Source organism: Canis lupus, chromosome 1, assembly GCF_048164855.1.
Source record: "Canis lupus baileyi chromosome 1, mCanLup2.hap1, whole genome shotgun sequence".
Classification (NCBI taxonomy): domain Eukaryota; kingdom Metazoa; phylum Chordata; class Mammalia; order Carnivora; family Canidae; genus Canis; species Canis lupus.
The window spans coordinates 36,183,420-36,200,569 of record NC_132838.1 but is presented as its reverse complement, the minus strand read 5'-3'; the positions used below and the strand labels follow the sequence as shown (position 1 = coordinate 36,200,569).

Here is a 17,150-nt window from a genome sequence, read left to right as displayed (position 1 = left end):
GAGGGGCCCTTATAGCATAGCCTCAGTGAAGGGTGCCTAGAATGTCTGATCCCCAAAGGACAGTACACAAAATATCATACTGGTGCTTACCAGGTAAGGCGGAAGAAATCAATCCTGAGAATATAAATCTATAAGTTGCCCTCACTTGGATTTATAGCCTGAATTCATAGCACTAAGGTGGTCTAAAATAACTCACCTTTATATTAAAATAATATTTGATAAAACAGTTTTTATTACAGAAAGCATTTCTTGAACAGAGTCTCATAATAAAGGCTTCATCAGGAGAATGTAATTATTCTAAACTTAGATACATCTATTGACACAACCACAGAATATAGGAAGCAAAATGGAATTTTAGAGAGAAGGAAAGATCCATATATGTAGTGAGAGAGGTAACATATTCCTCTCTTGGGACACCTGGGTGGCTCAGTTAGTTAAGTGTCTGCCTTCAGCTCAGGTCATGGTTCCAGGGTCCTGAGATGGAGCCCCAGGTCGGGCTCCCTGCTCAGCAAGGAGCCTGCTTCTCCCTCTCCCTCTGACTCTCCCCCCTGCTTGTGTGTTCTCTCTCTCTCTCTTTCACACTCTCTCTCAAATAAATAAATAAAATCTTAAAAAAAAAAACAACCAAAACCCAACACCCCCCCATATTGTTTTCTTGGTATGGGACCAAGTGGACAAAAAATAAGATTAAAATAATAAAATAAAATAAAATAAAATTAAATTAAATTAAATTAAATTAAAAAAAGGGAAGGATAAAAAACTCTGAATGAGACTCACAAGCTTAAGTTTCAGACATTTTTAAAACATATCCCAGAACTATAGAACATATGCTGTTTTTAAGAATATACGTAACTTTTATCATTACTGACCACATACTTTTAAAATCCCAATATTTAAAGCCATACCACAGTCCAAGTAAATCAGGATCTTTAGGGGTGGGACCCAGACCCAGGCATTATCATTTAAAAAAAAAAAATTTAATTAAATTAATTTAAAGATTTTATTTATTTATTCATGAGAGACACAGAGAGAGAGGCAGAGACATAGGCAGAGGGAGAAGTGGGCAACCTGCGGGAAGCATGAAGTGGGAACTGGATCCCAAGACCCCAGGATCACGCCCCACCCAGAACTGAAGGCAGATGCTCAATCACTGAGCCACCCAGGTCCCCATAGGCATCACCATTCTCAAGGGGCTCCCATCTGGCCCCATGACAGTAACATACAGCTAAGGTTGGAAAAAAACTGACATCAGAATCAATTATAGCCTTCAGTGGTTGTATCAGAAAAAAAGAAAGGAAGAAGGTTAATGATTTATTTCTTTTTAAAGATTTTATTTATTCATTTGAGAGAGAGAGAGCAAGTGAGCACGAGTGGGGGGCAAGAGCTGGGGGGGGGGGAAGGGCAGAGGGAGAGGGAGAAGCTGACTTCCTGCTGAGGGGGGAGCCTGACACGGGACTCGATCCCAGGATCCTGAACCCTAGTCAGATGCTCAACTGACTGAGCCACCCAGGTGCTCCAGAAGGATAATGGTTTAGAGAGCCCACCTTAAGTTAGAAAAGAATGGCCAAATAAAGCCAAGAAAATTAGGCAAAAGAAGATTAGAGAGCAAATAGCAACCAGAAACCATATTAGAGATGATCCACAGAGTTCAAGGCATATCTTATATTTTCTAAAAACATCAATTCTAGGTAAATTAACAACTTAAATGTGAAAAGCAAAACTATAAATGTTTCAGAAAACAGTATAGCAGAACACCTTAGTGGTTTTGGTATGGAAGAATTTTTTAAAAGAAACAAAATCACAAGCCATAAAGAAAAGGTAGATAAATGCACTGCATTAAATTTAATAAATCTCTTTGTGTCAAAAGATAATCATAAAGAGGATGAAATGTCATAAACTGGGATATATATATATATATTTGCAATATATATAACCGGAATATATAAAGAGCTATGAATCAACAAGAAATTGACAATGCAAAAGAAAATAGACAAAAGACAAGCACAGAAGTGGAACCTGAATGCCCAAGAGGTATGAAAATATGCTCAATCTCATTAATAAATACTTAGAGCCAAAGTATAAGTACAATGAGATGTTATTTCATAACCACTAGGTTGTCAAGTAAAAAACAATAAAAACAAACAAAACAAAAAGACTGACCATCATATGTTGGCAAGAATATGAGACTATGAGAACTTTTAACCTTCGCTGTGTAAGGGTAAACCAGAGCCATCATTTTCGAAAGCTGTTGACACTGCCTAATTTAGCTGAACATCCCTACATTCTAGGACCCAGCAATTCCATCACAAGGAATATATGCTAGAAAAAGTCTTGGGTCGGTGAACTTGAAGATGATACAGGAATCTTCATAGAATATAGCCTATACATTTAAAATCTGGAAACCAACTAAATAATTAACAATTGAATAGACAATTACTTTGTGACTTATACATTTAAAGAAGTATTATACTCCAGTGAAAAAGAACTATCGCCTAGTGCATCAACTCAGATTTTTTTGTTGGTTGAATGATGCAACACTCAGAAGTATGGATGGCTGTACTCTTTTAATCACTTAGACTCCAGAACTGGCAAAATCAAGAAACACATATGAATTGTTTAGGGGCATACATAAGGTGGTTAAACTCCTAAAAAGAAAGGGAATGATTAACACAAAAGTTGTGGTGGTTATTCCTTATGGAAGAAAGGGAAAAGCAATTGAGGGGGGGGGTGTGTGTGTCTTTTTTTTTTTTTAAGGATTTTATTTATTTATTCATGAGAGACACTGAGAGAGGCAGAGACACAGGCAGAGGGAGAAACAGGCTCCATGCGGGAAGCCTGATGTGAGACTTGATCCCAGAACTCCAGGATCACACCCTGAGCTGAAGGCAGATGCTTAACCACTGAGCCACCCAGGCATCCCAGGCTGTCTTCTTTTTATCATTTAAATGGTACATTTGTTTCATACATTCTCTGTCATGTGATATAATTCACAACTAAAAATTAAAATGCCAGAAGAATGTTTAAGACCTGAGATAGGGTTGAGAAAGAAATGTTATCCATTTTTTAAAAGATTTTATTTATTTATTTGCGAGAGAGAGAGAGAGAAAGGGAGAGAGAGAGAACACAAGCAGGGGGAGCGAGAAGGAGAACTAGGCCTCCTACCAAGTGGGGACCCCGATGTGGGGCTCAATTCCAGGCTGGGATCATGATCTGAGCTGAAGGCAGACACTTAACCAACTGAGCCACCCAGGCACCAGAGAAAGAGATGTTATCCATTGTTAACACTAAAGACTGCATCTAACCTAAAGCCTCCTGTTTCTTTGTGGGCATCAGACACCACATGAGGACATAAGTGAAGTCTATTGCTGCTGAACGGTGAGGAGAAAGTGCAAGAAGGAAGGCAGATAAAGCAGTGGAAACCACTCAGAATTAAGTGGGAGCACAAAAGGGAAGAGCAGAGGGCTGCTGGTTGAGGGCTGTGATCAGGATAAAAGATACTCAGTGGTGTTACCTGTGCTTCACATCTGTCCGAGCGGGCTCCCAAGGGAGACATGTTTTTCACACCCCACAACTTGTTGGACACCTGGACGTGAGGGGTGGGCAGCAGGCAAACAGCAGCTCCCTCTGTCCACACCGTGCTTCACGAGATACCTTCAAGGGTCACCTCAAGGCTGGGAGGGCTTGCCCCCAAATTCCCCCACCTTCCCCCTCAAGCTCCCTCATGCTCCATGAACTCTGTCACTCACTGCACTTGTGTCCATGAGTATACCCTCTGAGTAGAACACAAGGCTCTAAAGGCCAGGCACTCTTCTTGGTCACCTAGGAAACAGCATGGGGCTGGACTTTACATAAGGAGCTAGAGGGGTGAGGGCAACAAACCACACTAAGTAGTTTACGCAATTCCTGGTAACTCATAAACTTGACATTTCCTTCAGGAAACAAGGTACTGACTGGCGGTGAGCTTGACACATGACCTGAGTATCGATATTCTTCATCCCTCGGAGGCTGCCCTCAACCTGAGTGATTTTACCTGCCTTGCAGAAGTCTCCTGCATCAGGGCACATTCCTCAGTCTGTGCTCTCCATCCCAGCCTCTAGGGTCTCTTCCTCACTTTTCTACATACACATGTTTTCCTGCTGCTCCATTGATTATGCCCTACTGTATCACTTACCAACCTTTTCTAATATATAGTCAACTGTTCCCTTTCTTTTAGTTCCTTCTTTGTGGGATAAAAGATGGCTCAGTACTTCTTTTATATATAGAAGCTTACAGCCTCCATAATCATGACCCCTCACTTGTCCATCACAGCCAAGACTGTTGAGGTTGTATTTTATTCTCCTTGTCTCCACTAGTCAAACTTCCACCCACCAGACTACTAAAATGCCTCCTTTTGCCATGTGACTTAACCACTTGTGACCTGACCTTCTTCTCTTTCCTAGGCTGTTGGGCTACATCTTATTCTCCTTCCCCACCTCACAGACATTTCTCTTCCATGTTCTACCACCTTTTGTCAACGTTGGGTCCCTCGGGTGCTATTCCCAGCCTCCTTCCCTCTATTCTCATTCCAAACATCCTTCCTTTGTGATTTTTTTCCTCTCTAGCTTTCATTTCTTCTTATGAGGAAATGATTTTTTTCTTTTTTTTTTTTTTAATAATTTTTCCATTTGAGAGATAGGGAGATGGGGAGAGAGAGAGAGTGAGAGAGCAGAGGGAGGGGCAGAGGAAGAGGGAGAGAGAATCTCAAGTAAACTCCCTACTGAGCATAGAGCCAGACACAAGGCTCGATCTCACAACCCCAAGATTACAACCTGAGCTAAAATCAAGTCAGTTCTTTTTTTTTCCAAATCTTATTTTTTTTTTATTGGAGTTCAATTTGCCAACATATAGCATAACACCCAGTGCTCATCCCATCAACTGCCCCCGCTCAGTGCCCGTCACCCAGTCACCCCCACCCCCCGCCCACCCCCCTTTCCACCACCCCTTGTTCGTTTCCCAGAGTTAGGAGTCTCTCATGTTCTGTCTCCCTCTCTGATATTTCCCGCAAGAGTCAGATCTTAACTGACTGAGCCATCCAGGCACCCCTGAACAAATGATTTCTGATCTATATCTCCAATTTGTGCTTTACAGTGTGAAACCTCCTACTAAAAAGCACAGCATATAATTAAATAGCTAGCTCTAGCATTAAGAATGGATGTGGCATGAAGTTGAGCTGAGCTGAGCTGTTGCAACAAAGACTGCATAGATAGCCCACAAAGCCTAAGATATTTTCTCTGGTCGTTTATAGAAAAAGTGTGCTGGCCTTGATATAGATAAATATCTTTTTCACTGTTAACATATCCCCTTATTTTATCTTATTATTTAAAAATTTTTTTTATTTTAAACAGGCTCCAGGCCCAACATGGGGCTTGAACTCATAATCCTGTGATCAAGAGTCACATGCTCTACCAACTCAGCCAGCCAGGCACTCTTTTACGTATCTGTTTAAAATGATAACTTGTATAAATTACATTTTCTAAGGGTAAGGATAAACCATGGCTGTGGGATTAGCCCACCTTCCATCCAGGTATGAATGCAGACAGGTTACATGTAACTAAGAACTGATTTTTCTGAGACTTAGCTGAAAGAACCTCATTGATATTACTAAATATATCATGTAAGTAGCTTAAGTAACCAAAGGCAGAAGATTGTTAAGCTCTCTGGTTATATCTAGCCTCCTAGGATGACTGAGTGTGCCTGTGTGTTGGAGGAGGGGGTAGTGGATACTGAAGCTTCAAGAAGACACTACAATCATAAACAAATAAGGGATGCCTGAGTGGCTCAGTGGTTGAGATCTGCCTTTGGCTCAGGTTGGGATCCTGGGGTCCCAGGATCAAGTCCTGCATCGGGCTCCCTGAGGGGAGCCTGCTTCTCCCTCTGCCTGTCTCCTGTCAATCTCTCTCTCTCTCTGTGTGTGTGTGTCTCATGAATAAATGAATTAAAAAATCTTAAAAAAAAAAACCAATAAATAAAATCATGGCTAAAACCACGAGGGTCCTTGCCTTGTCTGCAGGTGTTAACCTGGCCCAGGGCTTATCTGCTCGGCGATCGTAGTCGGGAGAATCGGTGACTTCCACATACTCATTAAACCGCAGGATCCTTCGAGCCTGTAGCTCTGCCACTGTGGGTCTCAGGCTTAGCTGCAGGGGGACAGGGAGAAAAGGACAAGTTCAGGAAACCAATGACAGCCTCACGGTGGCAAGGTTTCTATAGAAAACTTCAAAGTTATGGTTAAATAAGGTCAGTTGCAGATATCCAAAAGGAAAAAAAGAAGTCAGTAGCATCTTGGGAGTTTCTAATGAGAACCAGAAAGCAGCGTGCCCTAATTCTGAGACTATAAAAATCATCATTGTTAGATAGGTCACAGGCTTTGGCAGCCATCTGCGTTATGCTGTTTCCCCCCACTTGCCTGGCATTGTCATAAAGGCACCTGTCATCCCTGACACAAGCAGCATGAAGCAACACAGACACAATAGCAATCCAGATATAGGATGGCTGGTTTGGGGACTGAATCGTCCAGACAAAAGCACTGTTAACTTCTAGAAATGAGAGATCCATTCCTATTGTATTAAACCTCTTTTCAGAAATGCATGAAGTTATGACCAAGAAACGGTCCAGTGAAGGGTGTGCCTATACCCTCCTTCTTCTGTGAGAGACTAGGGAACCAATGCCCAGATTTGACATTACCCTAGCTGCAAAAGCTGTTCTGCAGAAATTCACAGGGGCATGGAGGAGTTCATTCAGTGGGCCACAATGGCTTAAAATAGGCTGAGACGATTAAGACACTGCTAATAACTTGGATTCCTCTTATGGTCTTTGTCAAATTCAAATTTATAGTTATATTTAATCCACTCGGCCCTGTGTATTTGCTCTCCTTTGCCAAGCCCGAGATTAAGAAACATGGTTCTGAGAGACTAAAGAGTCCTGGCCCCTGGCTGACAGGCATCATCTACTCTCTGCTCCTGAGGTTCATGCTTTTGTGGCCTCTCTCATTTTGGGGATATCACAGGTTCAGGTCTCTGCTTTACCCATGGAGTCCATTTCCTTTTCTATCCATCTATGTACATATAGCCAGATCATCCACTAACTAGTCCTCTTTGGAGCGGTTCCTCATTTGCACAAATTCAATTTATTTTTTTAAAAGAAGCACTATGACACACAAAAATGATGTTTTGGGGATATATATATATATATATATATATATATATATATATATAGATCCTCTTCCCTGAGCCTCAGTCTCCTCTTGAGTAAAATCAGAAGCTGAACTAGGTCAATACTCTAACATTCAAGTCTGTCAAGGACTCTTACAAGGCCTGGGTCTACACATTGAGTTCACTTGAGCTGGGGTATGGCAACTATGGCTCCTTCTAACTTCATAGAGCCCTGGAAGGCAATGGGCTAAGGGAAGAACGATCTAAGTGATTCTCTTCTACTTTTAGTTGTTGTCCAATCTCTATTGCTAGCTTCTTACTGCCTCTCTGGGGCAGGTGGGGCTAAGGAGGTAGAGAAACCATTGCCTCTGGGGAGTGCCCAAAAGGCAAGTGACCAAAGACCATATGGGTCAAAAATTCTTCACCCAGTCTTGCCCTTTAGGACTGCACTACTAGTGCTATGGAATGTTCCGCATCTATGGCAGAGAGCTCTGTAGAGTGGAGGCAAGTGGGAATCAGGGGTCAGGGATCAGGGTAGGCTCTGTTGCCTCCTGGAGGGGCCCAACTGGATGGAGAAAATATTATTACGTATGGCAGGGTTGAGCCTGGAACATTGAGGAGGGGCTATTGCTTATCTGTAGCTAGTAACTTAATAGCCACCGAATGTTAGGGGAACCCTCTCTAGCAATTTACTTTACAAAATCTTTTTCAGCTTGATCCTAACTTGACAGTTAGGATCTTTGGAAAAAAAAAAAAGAGGGAGATGAATGAAGGATCTTTTTCCCTAAAAATCAAAACCCAAAACTCTCAAAACACAGTCTCCAACTTCTCCATGGGAATGGAGAGTTTCTTCCACCTGCCTTAGAATGCTTTTGCTGTGGACTCCCCCAGCCAGCCCAGATAAATGTGGGTCAGGTCACATACTTCACCGCAGATGTCATATTTTACTCATCCTGCCTCATCTAGGTGTGAAGATAGATCTGAAGAATTACTGAATAAAGACTTATCATTAAATATAATGAAATGTAAACTCTCATAGTGCTTAATTTTCCCAAAGACTATTGTTATTTCAACACAGAAAATAGTGATGGACCTGGTAACAGATTTATATTTTGACGAATGTGTGGAAATGATGGTCTGAGTCTTGGAAGTAAGCCACTTGTCAATGTGGATATAGCACTGCAGCAGGCAGGTTGGGTGATCAAGTTCACTTAAAAATTACCCAGCTCATATGGAATAGTGGCAGATCTTCAATTTCATATTTATTTAATATTTCTAAGACTGCACAGAAAATGTGAGCATTTCTGCAAACTATATATTGAAATGTCAGTAATGGTTATCTCTGAAGAAAAGCCATTTGTGTGATTTTCTTTTCTGCTCCTTTCTGCATTTAAAAAATTTTTCACGTAGATTTTATGTTATTTTCATAAGTAGTAAATATAATTTAAAATTTCCGATTGTTAACTTTTCAAAATTAGCATAGCATGCAACTGTAAATATAAACATAATTCATATTATATGCATTACATTGATTTTCATGTCTATGACTGGTTAGTAGACTAATAGGAATAATTATTCCTCAACGTCAGATTTAAAGGTAGAGAGCTGATTTGAACTTAAAAAGGTAGAGATCTCAAAACACACATGCTCATTAACAGTTTTATTACCTTTCTGCTGAGTCTGCGCTTAAGTTCCATTTTTGCTTCTTGTTCTTCTTCTTCATTCTTTTCTGTTTATTAATGGGGGTGGGAGAGGAAAGGTATGAAGAGGTAGTTACTATAAATGATTTTACAATCAGAAAAGCATATTGGGCCACAATCATTTGACTTAGACAGTGATCAAATACTCCAACATCTTTAAAAAGTGTTCAAAAGATTTTACAGAAAGATTGAGCATTAATTTATTACTTTTTCTCCTTTATAGGATTGGTTTCTTTACAAATTGTAAACTTTTTAGTGTCCTGACTTCATACACTATTCTGAAAAAAACTTAGAGGACTGCCTACACTCTGGTGAAAACCTTTCATTGCTGAACATCTTTTGGGCTTATAAGTGCAATTTATCAGAATTCAGATAAAAATTTACTTCTGAATCTAGCCTTCACATGAAAATCTGAGACATATCAAAAGAGCAAATTAGAACCATCTGATGCATGTCTGAGTTGATTTCCATTCAAATCCAACCAAAATACTTGATTTGTCTGCTTTGGTTTCCACAGAAGCAAAATGCAGTCATTTCTTTGGACTCTGCTTTCAAACCAGAATGTTCTGAATGGGGTTATTATGGTGTATGGTTGTTGGAGATGATTTATTTTCTTGTGACTTTGACTTTCCAAAGTCTTCTGTTTCTCTAGTACTTCACCAAATGGTACAGTTTAATGAATGCTGTCCAATGGATGGGATTAAGAGAAAAATGACCAGAAATGTTAAAGAAATGAACACCCCTTCAGGCTTTAATGGTTGCTTATTTCATGAACTTCTCTCTGTTGCTTCCAGGAGCTCATTATCTGTTTAATAAGTCCGCAAAGATTTTACTTCTTGGACACCAATGCTTACAAAAGGTTACCTTTTAGAAGATGTTGTTATGAAGTCTATTGAAGGAACATCACATGATACAAAGGCTCAACCGAAAGGTTGAAAAAAGGAAAGTCTCTTCTATGAAAAGATAAATTTATTTTTAAAATTCAAATAGACTTCTTAGCACTAAGGTTGTTTTCATCACAAATGAAGTATCAATATTCAATATTTGTACCAACTGTATTTGTTAGCTAAACATGCTAAATTCTCTATTACTTTTACTTATCTGGATAAGGAAAAGTTTCAACACTCTTCCAAGACATTAATTTTAATTCATAAGAAAGAGGATGATCTGTCTGGCTATTTAGACAAAGAGTAAGCATAAACTGAAATCACCCTGCAAGATAAGAAACAACCAGTTAGTACGTTTCAGTAAGTGCCTGCGTGTCAAACAAATTTTGTTATGATTCAGGTTTATTCCTATGAAAACATAGTAAGTTTTTCTAATTGCTTCACAAAATATATATCCTTTGGTATTCTTAAAATACATCCTTAGGGTCAAATATTTACTTTATATGACTTGGATAAGGCGTGTAGGTTATAAATTATACATAAGAGATGAGAGCCAAACTTGTGGTTCATGTGATTCAAACTAAGGCTTTACAAGGTCAGCCTATGATGATATTACTAATAAAAAGGAAAATATAATCCTCAAAGCATTTTAGTCAATTCCTCCTCAACAGTGATTATGTCATATTTTTAAAGGTACTTTTCTGAAAGAAAAGTGAATATCAAATATGACTCAAAGCCAGCAAATGCTTTAACTTTTTAAAAAGATTTTATTTTTTCTTTTCTTTTTTTTTTAAAGATTTTATTTATTTATTCATGAGACACACACACACACAGAGAGAGAGAGAGAGAGAGAGAGAGAGACAGGCAGAGGGAGAAGCAGGCTCCACGCAGGAAGCCTGATGTGGGACTTGATACCTGGTCTCCAGGATCACGCCCTGGGCCGAAGGCAGATGCTAAACTGCTGAACCACCCAGGGATTCCCCTATTTATTTTTTCATGAAGGACACAGGGAGAGAGAGGCAGAGACACAGGCAGAGGATAAAGCAGGCTCCCTGAGGGGAAGCCTGATGCAGGATTCGATTCCAGGACCCTGGGATCACGACCTGAGCCAAAGGTAGATGCTCAACCACTCGGCCACCCAGGTGCCCTGATAATTTCATTTTATTAAGTACCATGTACACCTAGGTGACAGCACATTACCTCTTCAAAAAAAGCAAGGCCAACTGCAAATGAGGAAGTAAAATAAACAGGATTTTACAACTTGGGAATTCTTTTTTAACATCAGAAGCTGACTTCTTATGTATTTCCATATTTGAAATTGTGCTTTTAAAGAAGTTCAAAAAGGTGAGAAGTGGAGAGAAGTCAACATGACTTGTTATTCTGCATTTCTTTAAATACTTGTAGAATCTCTAACAAAGAATCCAGGTTAAATCTTAACTTAGTTTAAAAAATTCACTGAATTTTTTTTTTTTTTAATGTTTCCTTTATTCGTTTGCTTAGTAGAGGGCCAATTATAAAGCAGGACATAAACCTTTCTGGTCCCTTTAAACAGACTGGAGGGATATTCATGTAGGAAGTGACATGGCTCATTGAAAAATCTTGCCTTCCTGTAACTCAAGAAAGCTGGACTTGGCGGGGAGGGGTATTTTAGAACAGCCACAGGAAGTGTTTGCCATAAACACACAAACAATACATGTGGTTTAACAGCCTTGGGCACTACAGGAAACCCCCAGGTTAGCAAGTGTTGCCCAGAACATTTTACAGATGAGCTAAAAGGAGAAGAAAGAAAAGCACCAAAACATCAGAACCTGGAATATTATATCTTGAGTCATCGATTTGGAAAACTAGGTTAAAGTCAAATATTTTTTGTGGGTTTGTTTCTCTTTTTGCTGATTTACATATTTTTCTCTAAGGGTGTTTTTAACAAAAGAAAATGCATTTATAAACCTACTTTGAAATGCATCAAAAATAACATGGCTCAATGGAAAGACAGATACATGATAAAGCAAGGTGTAATAAAATGTTAAAAAAATAGGGGCACTTGACGGGATGAGCACTGGGTGTTATTCTGTATGTTGGCAAATTGAACACCAATAAAAAATAAATTTATAAAAAAAATATGTGATATGATGTTAATGGTAGAATATAAACAGTACACCTATGGTTTTTAATGTAAAATGCTTTCAACTTTTCTCTATATTAAAAAAATTCAAAAAAAATTCATACAGTGCTGTGAGGAAAAATACAGACAGCACTCAATGGCTTGATACGTCTTTTTCTCTATAGAATATATAGCTGGAGGGGCATCTGGGTGGCTCATTGGTTGAGTGCCTGCCTTTGGATCAGTTGTGACCCTGGGGTCCTAGAATCGAGTCCTGCACCGGGCTCCCCTACAGGGAGTCTGCTTCTCTCTCTGCCTATGTCTCTGCTTCTCTCTGTGACTCTCATGAATAAACGAAATCTTAAAAAAAAAAAAAAAGAATATAGAGCTGGAATTACAGTCACAGCTAAATAGATCTGTAACTTCTATCCTTATCCTATAAGAGGTGTTCCACGAACATCTCTTTACTTCATAGGCAAATGTTGACCTTTCAAGCACCAAAACTTACTTTCTACTTTTAACAATATTAAGGAATTGGTTCTAAAATGTACAACTAAATGTAACTATATGTTCTTTTAAAAAGCTTAGGTTCCGTAAAGTAGGAAAGTGATGGATTAAGGTGTATACTGGGAATGAAATACTAAGAAATAAAATGTGTGCTGTGGTCTCCAATGAAAGTGATCGGCACTGACTGCCACCTGACTCATGTTTATTAAACTAATGGTAAGCTTGGATTTGACAACTCCTGAATGAGTTTATGCTGTGAATGAGTTCCCTGGACTGTCAAGAAAAGATGACCTCGTTAAAATAAGTGCCCTTAAAAAAAACCACGCCATGTCACACACAGACTTTCCTTTAAATAGTCAGTCATAATTGCTTTTGAACAAAAGCTGGAGATGAAATAAACACAAAAATGAGCAATTGGTGTGGAAGAACCCAGAGGCAAAAAGGGGCTGAATAAAGTATTGTAAGCTATGCTGTACAGTTCCCTGGGACTGCTCAGTAGAATGCTCTGGATGACCTCCACCAGTTCTCTTTTCTGCTTCCCTTGGCCATACAATATTATGTCAGGAGATCATAAGCCAGTTATCAACCTCTCCAGACTGGAAATGGGTCTTTTGTTTCCAGAATAAGCATGGTTAGATAAACTAAGAAGGAAGTAAGAAAAAAGCTGGAGTCAAATCTGAAGTTGACTTTGGCGTTTCCCTCTTCCCTGTACCTCCAGGAAAATGGGGTATAGAAGCCAAGACAGCACTTAAGATCAATGTGTGATATATTTCTACATCTATGAAACAGTTCCTCAAATAACTAAACACCAGTGTGGCTTGGCACTAGTTGTCTCCCCGAAGAAGGAAAGAATTACCCAGAATTTGCTCTTCCTTATTTTCTAGGTATTGCATCAGGCATCCAACAAGACACAATCTTTATGTTTTGGGTGCTTACGGTCTGCACTTGAGTTTACCTAAAATTTAATTCAATAAATATTTTCCAGAAATCTATTATAAAAAACCATGAGCTTTGGTTTTGTGTTGTCAAAATTTGATATTGCTTTCATCTGTTCTCAGAAAGCTAAAACACAATATTCTTTTCTTTTCTCATCATGAGTTTTTCCATCTCCATACTAGCTCTTTTACACACTGATGGTCACTTGAGTCCTTCTTTGGGTTCTCTTCCAGTTTTTGGTCACAAACAGCCAGAACAAAACATTCCAAGGAAAGAATCCCATAGACTGGCAGTTTCCCTTACTGTTCAGTCCTCAGTGTTGGGCTTAGTAAGAGCAACTATAGTATAAAGATGCCATTAAAATCTTTCATTCCTTTGGGAAAGAAAATGACTCAGATTGAAGAATGGGGAAGATCCAGACAAGCCAACTTGACTCTAAAACACTGATTGAGAAAGATTTCCCACATGCCACTGGCTCATTACTATTGTAGTACTATCCGGGGTTCTGTCCATCCCTGCTCTTTGAAATTTCACGCAATTAAAAAAGCTCCTTTGAAACTGTGTAAATAATCTCTAAAACTGCAGCTAGGCTCAATTTAAAAATATCCATTACTTAACTCACTGTGGTTGGTAACCACATTGATACACTATATAATGTCAAACTGCTTCTATTAGTTTTATAGCTTTAACATACGAACTCCAATGAAGTTCTACTGGACTAGTGAGTAAGAAGTGAAGTCAAAGAAAACAGGGGAAGATAGAATAGGAAAATAAAGTAGGAAAATGAATGGAGAACTCCTTAAGGGTTGAGAAATTATAAATAACTCAAGAGGGAAACAGAGTTATCATAACAAAGGAAAACGAAAAGGACTAAAAAATTTCTTTTACCATAATTCTGTTTTAAATTGAGTCATTTGTTAAACCTGGCAACAAACTGTATTATTAATAATAATATAGGAATGTTTGATTTATTTCCTGGTGGATTCTTTGGCCTTTTCTTTGACATTTATTTGCAAGCAGACTAGAGCATTTTCTTCAATTTAATATTTGGGTAAAAGTATACAAGAATATATTTCATCTCTCTTAAAAACAACTGTCACAATCATGACTCTGGTCTGGGGGATATCATGCTCAAAGCCATAAAACAAAATACGAATTTCAAGAAATTGTTTTTTAAATTATATAAAAAAGTGATCTAACTGGGCCATTTCAATCATTTGTGAGTAATAAGTATATTAAGGTCTCCTACAGATAAATGGATTGCCCTACTGATAAATGGATTGTTCTAAAGGGAGCTTGTTAATGGTTACATGAGGAATGACTGTAAAATATAAGATACTCACGTTTTAGGATATTTCTTTGCTCTAATTCTTCAGTTGTGGGTCTCTGGCTAAGTCTCCTACAATGACAAAAAGGATATACTGCAGGTTACAAACAAGGCCTCCTTGGTGGGAGATGCAAAATAAAATACTAAAGACACAAACCTTTATTTTTTTCTCCCACTTTGAGAAACACAAATCCATTTTAAACCTACAAAATAGATTACCATCTTTTCTGTTTGGAGACTAAAGATTGTGGCTGAGACTGCTACCTATTCCCCATTATCCATTCCTCCTTCTTCCTTTTAGATATAGAACTTCCTGAGATAGAGTTGTGGCATCCTCTACCCCCCAACCACAGACTTCTGCCTCCCTAGCAGCAAATTGTGGCCATGTGACTGAGTTCTTATAATGGGATGTGAACAGAGTGGTATTTATAACTTTTACCTTTACCCTTAAAATGACTGGGTGTCTATTCCCTTTTCTCTTTCCCTCTTCCACAGGCTAGAACTTAAACATGGTCATGTGAGTCAGCTTGGATCATGCAGATGAGAAGATCCATGGAGCAATAGGACAGAATCTGGGTGCCTGGCTGACTGCATGGGCAGTGCTCCCCACCTACCCTGGACAGCCCACTACCTCTGGACCATTATGTGAAAGGGAAATAAACATGTGAAAGTGTCTCCTGTTGACCACTGCACTTTTTGGTCTTTGTTAGAATAGCTTAGTCTATCCTCTAATTAATACACAGAACATTAAAATCTAAAAAAGTTTTCTACTTAAGAGTTGATATTAACTCAAAAGATGCTCAATGTATACACTGCACAGAGCCTCAAGTGAAATACTGCTTTTGTGACCTCAAATGAATTTATAATACACATAAAGTTATCTTGAGATATATGGGCCCTTTCCATTTGCCTTCAAGAAAAACCAGGCTCATTTATGATTAGTGGCTAACTGTACACAAAAGCTGAACGACCTAACAACCCTATATAACTTTGATCTTGGTCTGGTTTATATTGCTAATTTGTTGTAAATCAATTTGTTGTAAAATTGCTTTTGGATGTAGGATGAGTTGGTGCAAAGTAAACTAATATATATGAAGATAATAGAAGATACTATCAATTCTAAATGTTACCGCTGTGGCAGAAAGGATGTGAGGAACTGAAATCCAGAAATCCAAGAAATCCTTGATGAAGCATCCAGAAAACCACTGCTCTATGCTTAGTTCATGGTGTCAACTTGTCCCAATGTCCATCAGCAGTCCCGTTTTCAAGCATTTGGTTTGTTTTGTCACTGCTAAAAATAGCCTTGAAATAAACATCTTTGTAAAGTGTAGGGGTTTTGCTTCCCTTTTGGATTGTTTCCTTTTTGTATCATCTCTCAAATGGAATCACCATGTAAAGCAAAAATTGCTTTATGATTCCTTTTTTTCTTTAGAATTATTGAACAAAGGTACCAATATTGGGTTTAATTTTTAAAAATGTTTTACATTTTTACATATACAAGTGATATATAATTATTTAAATTAATAATAAAAATATATAGTTGTATTAACTGCTTGCTATGATCTAGGCACTGGGTGACTTCAGTGTAGCATCTCATTTACCTGCCACAAGCCACTGCTTGGCTCCATCTGTCAAATAGATAAGAGCCTCTGAACACCTGTATGCCAACCCTGCAGGTCTGACACAGTCACAGAAGTCTTCCACTTCCAAGACAGGAGAGGTATTTCTTCTACCTCCAAATCCTGCCCTGGGATCCCAGACTGCTCCTTTCTCCCAACTGATGCACTCTGTTGTTTACACAGAGTGAGAGAAGTCAATAGAATAGCAAATACTATTAAATATGCTTAAGTTGTTCATCAAACATTGGCACTCACTTCAATCACAACTGCCAGTTGAATGGACTTCCAAAGTCACTGGTGGCCAAAGTAGAAACCCTACAATGGCTGGAGGCAGAATGTGAAATCAAAAAAACATTTATCTGAAGTTAAAAGGGGGAAGTTGTAATGAAGGGGCTGTAGTTCCTGACTTGGATGGAGCTAGCCATTGAAGCTAACTAGTATTTCCATAGTCTCAAGGCCCACAGGACAGGACCTCATGGTAATCACAGGAATGCCAGTGAGTCCATGGATTAGGCCAGGAGCTGGGCAAACTATGGCCTATAGGCCAAATCTGGCCTTCTGCCTATTTTGGTGAATAAAGTTTTATTGGAACACAACCACATCCGTTTGTCTATGTATTGTTCATGGCTGCTTTCACACTATACCACCACAGTTGAGTAGCTGCGACAGGGACCTCCTGGCCAGCAAAACCTGACATATTTCCTAACCGGTCCTTAATAGAAAAAGTTTTTTGACACTTGGCTAAGGCTTTGGTGACCCCCAAACCATTGACTGGCTGGACCAAAGGGCAAGTTCTTTGAGTGGTTCATCATCCAGGACCAAATTTAGAAAACTACATAGGCCAGTTGTGCCTTTACCCAAGTAATTCACAATGAGATATCTC

At 39.0% G+C, this 17,150-nt stretch overlaps 1 protein-coding gene across 7 annotated transcripts in view; it reads right to left on the bottom strand.

The window, feature by feature from the left end:
* The window catches only part of PHACTR2 (phosphatase and actin regulator 2), a 206,707-nt gene that overhangs the window by 25,213 nt on the left and 164,344 nt on the right, over positions 1–17,150 (bottom strand). For all 7 annotated transcript variants that reach the window (XM_072826162.1, XM_072826138.1, XM_072826153.1 and 4 more), the window contains 3 exons: positions 14,665–14,720; positions 8,858–8,919; positions 6,039–6,176 (listed from right to left, as the gene is read on the bottom strand). In XM_072826162.1, coding sequence (XP_072682263.1) covers positions 6,039–6,176; positions 8,858–8,919; positions 14,665–14,720 — 256 coding nt within the window. The remainder of the gene's footprint in view (positions 1–6,038; positions 6,177–8,857; positions 8,920–14,664; positions 14,721–17,150) is intronic.